The sequence below is a fragment of the Uranotaenia lowii genome, chromosome 3 (assembly GCF_029784155.1).
Source record: "Uranotaenia lowii strain MFRU-FL chromosome 3, ASM2978415v1, whole genome shotgun sequence".
NCBI classification, from domain to species: Eukaryota; Metazoa; Arthropoda; class Insecta; order Diptera; family Culicidae; genus Uranotaenia; species Uranotaenia lowii.
In genome coordinates, this window is record NC_073693.1 from 331,295,936 (window position 1) to 331,308,999 (window position 13,064).

The following is a 13,064-nucleotide window of genomic DNA, read 5'->3' on the forward strand; positions in this document are numbered from 1 at the left end:
TTCCTGATTAGCCGTTAATGATTAGACCTATTCCAATCATATTGTAGGGTATAGATACCGAGAACATAAGTACATTAATTGATAAGCCTAAGTGTTCCGTTTCCGGGGCACCAACCCCGGTGAAAGTTACTTACTTGTGGGCCACCCGGGCGAATCCTCCGTAGCACCGATTATTGGCCACATCGGCCGGCTGGCAATCGTTGCCGTAGGCCCCGGTCTGCTCAAACCGGGCATGCATATCGTTGTTGTGCAGGATAATGAGCTGGAAGTTTTCTGCTGCTGCCCGGGCCCTGCTTCCTGCTGCTTCCTCTAGCTTGCCTTCGGTTGCCTTCGGGGCCACTTCGATAGTTGCCATCCCTAGCAGGACCAGTGCAACGAAACAGCTTCCGGACAGGATCGCCATGATTGTGGGCAGCCGATTGATCGAAAACCACTGGCAACGACTGGATGACGACGACGACGAGGATGTTGGGTGGTTGTTGCTGTAGTTGGATTCCAGGAACCGCAAGTCCTTCAGATGCTCCGAGAACGTCCTGGTGGCCAAGGTCCGTTCAAGGAACAAATAACTGCGCTAGATGGACGGACGTCGTTGATCGGGTCGGAAATTTTCAGTTGAAATATTCCTGGAAAACCAATATAAGACGATGATAGAGCTATGTTGACCGAGAGACAGGATGTGATGCGTGATGTTGATTCGGAGCAATGGATTCAAATTGAACTTACATTTATCTGTTGAATGTAAATAAAATAAATCATTATTTTACAGAAACCTCATGAATTGACTTCATCACCTGCTATCGATAAACTACTCAACTCAGATCTCGATTGAAATACCTTCTCAGTAATAAAATAGCTCATAGTACCTACATTGTTAGCTCCCATTTGAGAGCTGATAAGTCAGGCAAGTTTTGTTATCGGGAAAACGGTGTGTAAAATATTAGGGCACGTGCTATGTGTCAAACATGTACAAATAGTGCTTCAACAGAGCGCAATCGTAAAGTGAGATAATTTATGACGAAAGATTCCGCCGAGGGATAATTTATGACCTAGCGACAAGTCAAATGTTTACCTACCGACTTCAGATTTGGAAGCTATTTTGACGCATGACGCGCTTCCCCCGTGAAAAATAACCTTGCAAGATTTTTTGGTTTAAAATCTGTTCTTGAAGTGAGGTAGAAAATACGAGTAGAAATTTTTTATCCTCAATTGAGAATAACTAAATTAACAGAGACGCTAACAATCCACTTTACCTTGAGACGCGTCAGGTACCCCAATAGATAGCTTAACGAGAGAAAATAAAAAAGAAAATCACAAGCAGCGATATCAGAAAATATAAAAGTTAACCTTATCTGGAGAAGTTCATTGTCGGGTGCAAAGTTATTAGTAGAGCTAATGTGCAAACAACAATTTGCAGCAAGGTATTGCCCATTGATGGTAACGTTCAGCAATTGATTGGTCTTATCGCGTTATCGATATGGAATCGCTTGTAAGCTGAGTGTCCGAGTTATTAGACAGAATACAATAACAGAGCTCTGAATCTCGGTTTATTGATGGAGAAAAATACTTTCTTCATCTGTTTCTAGCATCCATTCATCTTTCCAACAAACTTTCAATGATCGATTCCATTACTTTTATGCTAACTCAGCACATTATAAAAAAAAACCTTCGGTACTCTGAGTAGATCTATCAATGTATATTGGAACAAAGTGATCGAATTTTGATTTGATATGTATAAATACAATTAAAATTTTACAATTACCATGAACCAACTAGGAAATTGACTTTTCTTTCTGATCAGGTGAACCGAATCTGTTTTAAATGCTCAATTCAAATCAAATTTATTGAACATCAGGGTGCATATTACAAAATGTAGAAAGCCCACCGCATTCACTTCAGCTGTTCCTTCAAACCACTGAACCAAGTCACATAAAATTAGGCTGCTTAGTTCTCCGCCATTCACCAATCAAACAATTAAAAGTAAGGCCATTCAATAATTGACGGATGACGTGAAATATTTCTTTTCTACTGACAAGTACTTGTTGTCTACAAGCAATCCAAGTTGAAGTTTCATCTTTTCAATAATTTTATTTTTATTTTTGTGGGGACTTGACCTCTAGCAAAAAATTTTTCGAAAAATCCACAATAATGATCGATTACATAAAAAAATTTTAATTTAATTTTATTTACATAGCAACCCTTCGTCTTGCACAAACTTAAAGGGATTTGACTTTTGATGAGTGTTTTCAATGATCATACTTTACATTTCTTTATTTCATCTCATTAGTTTGTGACCTCTCGCACAAACTTAATGAGATTTGACCTCTCGCAAGTCGTCTTTTGATGAATTCTTTTAGTGATCAATTACTTTACATTTCTTTATTTCATCTCATTAGTTTGTGACCTCTCGCACAAACTGAATGCGACTAGATGTCTAGCAAAATGTATTTTACTAAATTTAAATGATCGTTATTTGTGATTCAATTTTATCTAGTTAATTTACTTTTAAAAATTATATATCTTCATTAATGTTCAATTGTTACTTTTAGATCATGCAGTAAATTAGAGTCTTAGTAAACATGTGTACCAAACCGCAACTTTAATCGAACAAATACAAAAGTTCTCATAGCTTGAATACATTGTTGTACTTAGGATTGTATCATAAAACTGATTGTATGATCGCCACTCAATATATGTTCGGGAATAGGAACTGCCAATAATACTTGAGCTCAGGCATAAATTGTAGAAACACATATCACCAAACCCCATCTATAACATTGCAAAATGATTGAATGAATGAATATTTGATATGTTATGTACTAAATCAATATACTTCTTTTAAGAAACTATGAAACTTATTGAGGCATTAACTATAAATAACTATTTTAATTTTGACTTTATCTCCACAATCTTAACCAAGAATAATTAACTGCTGTAACTAAGGTAACAAACAAACAAGATATTCATGTTGATATGAACACTCGAAGAAAGTCCCTCAAATATACTTTGTGTAATTTTTCGATAGCCAAGTGAAATATTTCAAGGCTAACTACGAACTTTTTTTGTAATCTTTTTCCAATAAATCTTCTGAAAATTTTATTAAAAATTTCTATTTTCTATAAATTATTTAGATGATATTCTAGTAGCCTATACATTTTGCATCCTGCGAAGTACACTGGGCAATTAAAAAAAACTACAAATTTCATTGCAATATTTTTTTTTTAATCCTTGAAATTTTCATCTGAACAATATCAACATAATCAGTACAGACACAATTATATCTTAACGTTTGGCACTCCTGCCTGTGAATCGTAACTTGGGTTTCTTTTACAATTATTTCGAAAGCGACGCCCTTTTTGTGAATTCAAATTAAATACACATTGTACTCACCCGATGGGAGCGTAAGCTGCGCCTATGTGGTAACCGTCCTTTCACTACGCACTTCAATTCTCAATTTTACTACCCTAAACTATTCAACATCTTTTTTTTTTTCAAATCACTTAAAAATCCTAGCAAAATACGTGCTATCGTTCAGAAGTTCGAATCAAGAATGATCAAAACAGTCCGTTCGTTCATCCATCGATCTCCTCAGTTCACTCTCCGTTTACTCATTCTCTCACGCGGAATTTGGAATACACGTTCCATTCGCGTGTACAAAACTGTATTATTTTTAAATCACTTCAAACTTTTTTTCATAATCTATGAACTTAATAAGATACATTTCCGTTTACACATTCAAGTAAGGTGGATACTCTACATGCAATTGGATATAGCAATCAAGACTACTGAGACAAATATATTAAGATTAAGTTTCAATCGAAGTTATTGTAATTATATTTTTATATTTTAACTACCAATTTATTATAAATCTTTCCCTCAGGCTAAATCTACCACACCGATCACCATCATAACAGAGAGTTTCAGAAGAGTTCAAAATTGTTTTTTAAACAATTTTCAATACTGTTGCAGTATAAAATCAGTTTTTTCTAGTTTGAGGGACAGCTGTCACTAGTTGAGCTACCAGTTGATCAATTTGATTCGGAAGAGGGGTCCTCTCAACAAGTACATTAACCTTTAATGGGTTTTATGAAATCTCCATGAACATCCATAATCATTAATCACTTACATTTATTTTAATTCAAGATAAATTATACAGGAAAACAATCAATGACATAGCGTGCCCCTTTTTTCCATTTTAAACTCCGTACTATCACATTCGTTATCAATTTTAATAAACGTGACTTTTGCAAATATATTTGTTTTTGTTTAAGATCCAGCGATCTTTCACAGGATTGTCTGATAGTTTTTATAAGAGATGTTGAAAACATATTTCCTGTCTTTGATATCAACCCCATTTTTTTCTGTTAAGGATATGTTGCATCTTATCGAAAAAATAAAATGAACACAAACAAACCCAAACAAATTTTGAGTTTTCCACTGAAAATTGACAATCAAAACTCGCCAATCTAAATGTTATTTTAAAAGTAACCAAGAATATCATTATAGAGTGATTTTTTTTCCTGATGGGGAGAGAGTCCACTGCTACAACCCAGTTGATCTATTGTGCTATTACCCGGCGTTACTATTTTAACTTTGCTATGCTACTTGATAACCCTGCACTAATGATTGAAGTTGCAGTTTTTTCCCGGTAACACTACGAGCACACACTTATTTAGGTAAGACCTCCAAGTGCAATCTAAGTTCCCTTAGACAGATCCATCTACATGCATGTGCTGCACCATTGAGGCGCACAATTCCAAGTTACACTAGCATTTCACTGATAATAAAACCGCTAAACTTTATTATACTATGAGTGCTAGGTTATTTCAAGACCGGGATTCGATCTCATGACCGGTGGCCTAGAAGACAAGAAAACTATCCTACGGGCCACGATCTGCTGGCATAAGAGAGTGATAATATCGTCCTCTTTTTTTCTAATTCTAGACAACATTGTGGTTTTTGATGAGTAGAGTGATCAGAGAATGGAAATTTATAACTATGGCTTACAACTTTTTGGAATGTTGGATGATCTTACTCGATACATTTAAACATTTTGGTTTTGAAGTTCAAAGGCTGGACACAACTTAAGATCACCAACAGGAAGAGTGTTCTGAAGGTCCACTTTACGAATTTATGTCGGATCGGGAAAACCAACATGAGGAGTTTTCTGAAGGTTCACTTTACGAATTTACTTTGGATCGGGAGGTCCAACATGAAGAGTATTTCAGGTTCATTCATGAAATTATGCTGGATCAGGAGGACCAACCCAGCAAAAATGGAATTGTAACAGAAATGATAACTTAAGTCGTTAACAATGGTGTTACGAATCGCAATTTCAACTGCATAGTGAAAAGATCGTATAAAATGTCGTCTAAAGTCAGTTTAAATCAGACATGATAGAAAGTCCGCCATGTTTGTAAATTTTGAAAAGATTTTGCTCCCTCGCAGGTTTCAAGTGAGAAAATCATCGTCGTGTTCTCTCTGCAACCAGAAGTGCTTCAAATATGCAGTGCATATCAAAACAGCATAACCATATGGCTACAAAAATATTTGCCGGAAATAAAAAGTGTGTTCTGAAGGTTCACTTTCACCGTGCTTTGCTAACCAGTCGAATTTATTTATATAGTCATCACTTCTGAAGTCTCAGTGCAACAATGAGGTAGAAAAACAAACAATTGAAGTTGAAAATCTTCGTAAAGAAAAAGATTAACATTGAAAGAAAAGTTTGAAACGGAAAGTCTCAAAAGTGTTGGCGTGTCCGACAAAAAAAGTTGACACATAAGATCTTCAAAAGCGTTGGAACAGGTCCAACAATAAGAGTTTAGACGAAAGGATTTCGATTGAGAGAGCTTTGGGACGAGAGCATGAATGGAAAAATTCGTTCATCAGCATGAACGCTAATGATTCTCAATCACAGCTCCGTTCACGATGGTAGCATCGGCGATGCGAGCGTGAACAGACGACCGCTGATTGGTCGGATAGGCAATCCGAATGAATGAACTTTTAATACGTTCGGGTGAACGAACCGATTCCCGAAACATTCGCCGCAGTTAACCGGATCGTTTTTTATTTTCACCACGGCGTTCGTTGGATGAATTGATTCGCAAGTGATTGTCGAAACACAATCGCCAAACGATTGCACGATTGCATTCGCGAATGTTTTTGTAAGGGCTGTCCCAACGGTGTATGCAAAACACGGGTTTCGACCACGCTAAAACAGTTCGTCTGGCACCGGTGGCGTAAATTGCTGTTTTAAAACACTTATCGATTTCAAAATTCCCAACAGTTATACGCCTTTGTTCCAAATTCATACTAATTTGGAACAGGATTTCAAAATATACGACAGACCGATTAAGTCGTTTGGGGTTTACGGTGAGAAAGTTTTAGCCAATGATGATTATTTTCACACATGTTTGGGTTGCATTGAGTGTAATAATTGTTTCTTTTTGAGAAATTCTTTGAATATTTTTTGGCGCCAAAACAGGTCAATACGTAATATAAATTGAGAAAACATGTTAACAAAAACCGTATCAAGTATAAAAAATTTATGTCACACTACTCTTGACTTCATATTTTAATAAATAGCTTTTGGCCTCAATGAATTTGTGAGCCCATGTCAGCGTTTCTCGAGTTCAATCGTTATATGAATAAGAAAAGGAAAATTACAGAAGCATCCTAATGAAATTTACGCAAAACAACGATAAACTTTAAAATAAATTAAAAATTTGAATATCAGTGTAATGACCGATTTTTATAAAAATTTGTTTATAATTTCATGAAGAGATTTGTTAACAATATTTATAATCTACACCAGTGGTTTTCAAACTTTTTTCACTCAACGCCCCCTTTTTCAAATTTTTCGAGCTCAACGCCCCCCTGGGAAAATTTTTAGAAAATCTTAAAATAATGATAATCTGGATCGTTGAAAAACCATTAGCTTTTGGCTTTATATTGTTGTAAGACTTAACACAAAATTCAGTCAAATCTATATGAGGCCCTCAAAAGGCCAAAGGGCTAGGTAGGGTATTATAAGTGTAAAATGATCCATTTTAATTTTATCATATAAAACGATTCTTCATATTTTACACTATATTTTTACAACTTTTCGAAAAATGTATGAAAAATTACCAGAAATTAAAACTTAAAAGCGCGTTAAGTGAATCAAAGCGAAGTTAGCTTTGATTCACTTATATCCTTTTGGCTGAGAACTTAAAATTAAAATGCTCTTGCCTAAAAAAATTCTTTGAAATTTTCTTTCCAAAAAGCTATCACTAAATCACAGATCACACCTTTTACACAGATTTTTTCAAAGGTTTTATCTGTTTATCGGTTTTTTAAAGAAAATACATTTGAAAAATTATCAAGCCTTGCCATCCAAAATTAATCTTTATTAGTATAACCCAAAACAATCTTACAAAACCACATCAACATGTAGAGGGTATACAAAATCTGTGACAATATAAAAAAAATCTTTTAGATACATTTTTAGAAAAAAAAATTGAGATACTGGAACAAAAATTTGCATGGAGCTCTGTGAAATTATTGATATTTTAGTCTTGAATCTGATGTTTAGTTCTGTGACGTAATTTAATTGTTTTGCATGTAATTTAATCGTTTTCAAATCTACTTTGTTTCGTGATTCTTGAAAATATTAATTACAACCTCACCGCCCCCTGAGCCCTACCAACGCCCCCCAAATTTCAAAATTGAGCTCACCGCCCCCCTGGAAACTGACAACGCCCCCAAGGGGGCGGTAGGGACCACTTTGAAAACCACTGATCTACACGAACAATATATCATATTAAACGGTTTTAATATAAAAACCGTGAAATATGATATATTGTTCGATAACATTGACTTAACTGACATGATTCTTATAAAACAATCCTTTCAATTTCTGGCTAAAAAGCCGTCGGCTACATTACAAACAACTGATAATCATGAAAATTTTACTTAAAAATACATAAAAGGAGCATGTTTGCCAATCTGTTTAGTTTGCCCAAACAAAAGCACAAATATGTTTAATGAGTTTTTACCTATTTTCAAAAGGTGTCTCGAAAACAAACTGGTAAACTAAATAAATACTTGGAATCACAGCACACCAAAATGAGTCAATTTTTAAAAGAAAAATGTATTTTTTTTTGTTTCATTTGATCTTTTTTTCTCGCTGCGTATAGTCATTTTGGCTTTTAAAGCTTCGTTCAATCATAGATAAAAATCGGTTTCAACTGGTTTCTGCCAACTGGTAGTTGTTCAATGAGCCAATGTTTTGGTCGAAACTAGTCAGGTCGTTGTCAATAAAGCAAGTTGAAACTAGCCAAAATGGTCAAACCCGATCCAGCTGGACAGGGGGTTTCGTTACGACCCGGAAGAAATCGGTCGAAGTCAATTGGAAAAAGAAAGGTATTCAATCGTCAATCTGTTTGTACTTGTTTCGAACAAACTTCATTAAAAAGACTTTAAGTTATTGAGATCCTGGTAGAATAATGACGGTGTAAAACTCAAAACTTGGCAATTTTTCTATTAAAATGAGTATTTTCTTCTCAATTATTTAGTGTCTGCAATAAAAGTGTACCCGTTTTAAATTTGCTATCACACCGGTCGCTGACGGTTTGTTTTCACATGATGTTATTTTAATTCATGTTCGAATAAGAACATACAGCATATAGTTAGTAAAAAAGTGGACTTTTGCACATTACGTAGATAACTAAACTGACAAAGGGGGGGTTTGAAAATGTCAACTCTTGTTCACGAAGCGTAGGGATTTAGCTTTAGTCTACTGGGACATTTTTTTTAAATATGTTGAGATTGCAAGAATACAGAATACAAAATTATTTCTTTTATACGCGCCACATAATAGTTATAAAATCCCACACATAAATATTGTAAGCCGACATAGCACTCAAATATCTGCCTACATCTAGGCGTTTACGTGCTTGCCTACTTGAAGGCGTTTTAATTTGTTCGAATTGGTTTTCGGAGGGATATAAAAAATTGTGGGGTATTAGCTCGAAACATTTTTGTAATTTTTATTATGTATGTTTCGCGTTCGTATTCCATTGGGACAGAGAAGCGAATTCCGCACCGGAAAATCAGCAGCTAAGACGACGTTTATTCGACTGAAACAATTTATACGGCTTTGATCGACACCAGGCCGACGTCCTTGCCTCCTATTTTCAAACTCCCCTTTGTCCGTTTAGTTATCTATGCACTTTTTTTCTAACTATTTGCTGAATGTTCTTATTCGAACATAAATTAAAATAATATCATGAAAAAACAAACCGTCAGCGAGCGCGGGGGCTTTAACACGCACAAAATTAGCCGAAAAACAAGCACCTTATGGCGCAATCCTTTACCGGTTACAAAAACATTCGTGAATGCAATCGTACAATCGTTTGGCGATTGTAAAAAACGATCTAGTTAACTGCGGTGAATGTTTCGGTCATCGGTTCGTTCACCCGAAACTTCTAATAGTTCATTCATTCGGCATTGCAATCGTTAGTGTTCATTCTGGTGTGTGAATTTTTTTTCTTCCCCGATTGCTTCGATTGGCAGTTTGAACTGAACGAATTCACCACGGATTGCAAATTGAATCAAGGTGTGTATATATAGGAGGTATAACGATATGAGAAACTCCCGATTCAGCTATTTTGATTTGGCTTCTATGGAGTTCGTAGAGTTTGTTTACCAATAAAGCCCTCAGCTCGAACAAATTATCCGATATTTTCAAACAAACTCACTGAACCTCTCCGCGCTCTCCTCGCCTACTTACTGACAAAGTCAGACAACCTTGTGATTTAATAACCTTGAATTGAATGTACTTCGATGCGATTTTTTCCATGCTTGCTAGAAACCACTGTCTGAGCTATAGAAAATATTCAAATTCATTCGGCAAAATTAACAACAATTTTTTTTTTTTAGTTAATATGAAAATAATAAGTTATTTTGAGTTAATTTATGGTAATTGCATTATTTTAGTTAATTTCTGAGCTAAAAATGTTCAAAACATACTTTTTGTCAAGTTTTTTGGGGATTGGACCACTGTGCGGCTGTAGCATTATATTGAGTCGATTTGAGGTCATTTTTGAATTTCTCAAACCCTGGGGTCTAAAAAGCTTCATATTGGTTCAAAACTCATCCTTGATTTGTAGATATGTAGAAAGGATTAATAAAATTTATATTCGATGCTCTGCTTAGTGGCAGAGTGCTTGATAATCCAATGGATGCAAAGTTTTGACGATAAGCTAAAACTTAACGTTTTTGGTTGATGCTTTTTGGAGAGTTAAAAATTGCTTCAACATTTTGGCTTAATTCGTTTAAGTCTTCTTCAGAAAAGTTTTATTTTTAATAAAAATTACAAAAACAATCTTGGAATTGAAACGCGAGATTTATGACAAACTTTAACACATCCGATGGAAATTATGTTCCGATTGATCAATTTATTCAGCTTGTTACACTCAGTAGCTAAACGGATTAGGATTCACAGTGTAGCTCATGTCCAGTGGAATTTGCTTCGGAAATATTTCATGAACAAGAACCTTTGGCAACAACGTCTTCAACAAGTAAAATTAATAGTCCTCAGTGTATTTTCAATTTATTTTCATAGCTACCAATTACCACACTTGTTTGTAAAAAGATAGGTTATGGATAGAATAAATTGTCCAATTATATTGGAAAAGTTGTTTGTTATTTGACTAATTACCATCTGATCTTACCTGAATGTTTCTTTTTTTTTTTAATAGGAAGGAAGAACTTTTCACTCAAACCACGATTTATGAATGTTTCAGAGAAACTGAATTGCTGATCAGAATTTTTTCTTCTAATATATCTAATACCTTAATCAGCTGTTCTAACATGAGGGAAGAATTCCACAATTTGCTCAAGCTTATTGACCTGCCAGCTGTATCAAGATCGTATCGTATCGTATGCCTTCGTGAAATTAGTTGCAACAATTGCGCAACCAAAGAGGCTGATTCCCGATTGAAAAAGCATCATCTCGGAAAACTAGGACGCAAAGATAATAGACGAAAGAAAAAATAGATATCTGTTTGGAAATTAGTTTTCTGACGACAGCAGACACAGTTGAGGAAAAACGAAAATAGATTTTTTTTTCTTCTCGGAGAAGCCTATAAAAGTTGTTAAGTTATAACAACGGAAACAAAAAAAAAGTAAACGAAAGTGTGCTTCTTTTAATAACTTAGGAGGGAGTTTTATCAAGTTAAATACTTTGCACTAAGTTTTTTTTTTAAATTATAATTGGATTGGCTTCATGAGTAACCCATGTGAAAATCATTGTTTTATAGTTTCTTAGTTTCAGATTCAGTGAATTCTAGTGTGATTAAAATAAGTTGTTATTTTCAAATAGCTTTCTATTACCGTTATTTTTATTGTTCGATAATAGTCACTCATCATTTTACAATCTTTTGGATTCAATTTTACCGTTTTATGGATGATAGCTGAACAATAACGATTTTCTAACTTTGCTTTTGACAAACATTGTATAGTAGGGGGAAGTGTTCCTAAATGCGCATGTTGGGTAATATGCGCATACAGCCGATAGACGATATGGCTAAAGATTCATCATATCTAATCAGTGCAGTTTGAGGGTAGTACGCTTTTAACACATGGCATGAAAAAATTAAATTGTTATATAAAGTCGAAAAAATTTAAAAATTCAAACAAGATTTTTGTCAGTTTTGTTATAATATATTGAACTTTAATTATTGTTCGTACAGGTTCCGTGAACAAAAATTTTAATGCTTTTTCTTTCTTATTCATCTGGAAATCGGAAATTCAACAAATTGAAGCTTTTGTCAAAGTTGTAGATGATAAGGTATTGAAATAAGAGACCGGTTCTGAATGCCCATATCAAGGCAGGTTAAATGCCTATATCCAGAAAAATAGATTAGTCTTATAAATTTTTTTCTTTCTATCATTTAAACATTAAATCTACGCTCAACTCACGATCTTACAGCGAAAAAAGAAGAACTTCATACTGATCCGATAATAATACAATATGAACAAAATATTACCACACCCATAGAAGAGGTTGCCAAAATCTAATGCCTATTTAGCATATCTCTGTGCCGATAATGCGCTGAAATGTGCACTGTGCCGAAGACGATATGTTTGAAAAACCGTAACTGGCATAAGGACTCGGCTCCCAACCAAAATGATGACCACTACATTCAAGCGAAACAAGAAAAACATTTTATGGGATTTCCTTCCTATTGGATAATTCATCCCAGAAACAAGAAAATAAAAATTAAAACCACAGCGCTGTAGTGAGAATCGAACTCACATCACCAATTGTATCGTCTTGCCAGTCCGACATTCTAACCAGTGTACTATTCGAGCTTCATGCAGGACGAGGTATATTTGTCATAGGCTTTCTGTTACCGATCAATCACAAAAAACGTACAACAGCGGCTTCCCGGCGTTTGGCCTCCTTTCAATGCATTCCTTTGCCTTAAGATGGAAACGGGAAAGGGAACGGGAGTGAAGGAACGGGATACCCATTGAATGAGAACTGTGCTTTGCTTACTGCCTGCTTTTACATACACACGCTACATATACACAGCTGCTAAAGCCGGGCAGCTTGGCCGGTGTTGTTTGCCGGTGAATTGAAGGAATGTTTTTGTTGTTGCTTTTGCTACATACACACGCACAGCTTAGCCGTGTTTGCCGGTTGATTGAATTAGAAGGATGTTTTGTTGTTGCTTTTGCTACATTCACACGCACAGTGCTCGGTTCGCTGGCTGCCTGGTGTTGGCCGGTATTTATTTCCATCCTTCTTCGGCTTGTGATGCGATGAGGAGGGACGCGAAAACGATTTTATTTTGTTTCATTCAGACATACGCAATTCGGTTGCGCTGGGAGGTTAATGCCGGTGGGCGCAAATCGAATCAGTGCCGGTCGCGTTATCTTCTTGTACCAATGATGCTATGAAATTGACTACACGCCATTGGCACAGAGGCTGAATTTTGGGTGCATGAAATATGGCCATATGGCATACTTAACTATGTTTCATGCAAAAAAGCTAGTGGTGTAAAAAATTTCACCAAAAG

At 35.4% G+C, this 13,064-nt stretch overlaps 2 protein-coding genes across 12 annotated transcripts in view; both read right to left on the minus strand.

Annotated features, from left to right (window-relative positions):
- LOC129751042 (uncharacterized) overlaps window positions 1-13,064 on the minus strand; it is a 525,666-nt gene that overhangs the window by 54,516 nt on the left and 458,086 nt on the right. The gene's annotated exons all lie outside the window — the stretch shown is intronic.
- LOC129751044 (protein 5NUC-like) overlaps window positions 102-13,064 on the minus strand; it is a 34,110-nt gene continuing 21,147 nt past the window's right edge. Inside the window, exons 1-2 of one of the 3 annotated variants that reach the window (XM_055746307.1) lie at window positions 10,713-10,785; window positions 102-623 (exon numbers count right to left, since the gene is read on the minus strand). In XM_055746307.1, coding sequence (XP_055602282.1) covers window positions 131-403 — 273 coding nt within the window. In that variant the 5' untranslated portion in view covers window positions 404-623; window positions 10,713-10,785 and the 3' untranslated portion in view covers window positions 102-130. Of the gene's footprint in view, window positions 624-723; window positions 1,015-10,712; window positions 10,786-13,064 lie in introns of those variants that run through there. The other 2 variants (XM_055746308.1, XM_055746306.1) reach the window with 2 other exon arrangements.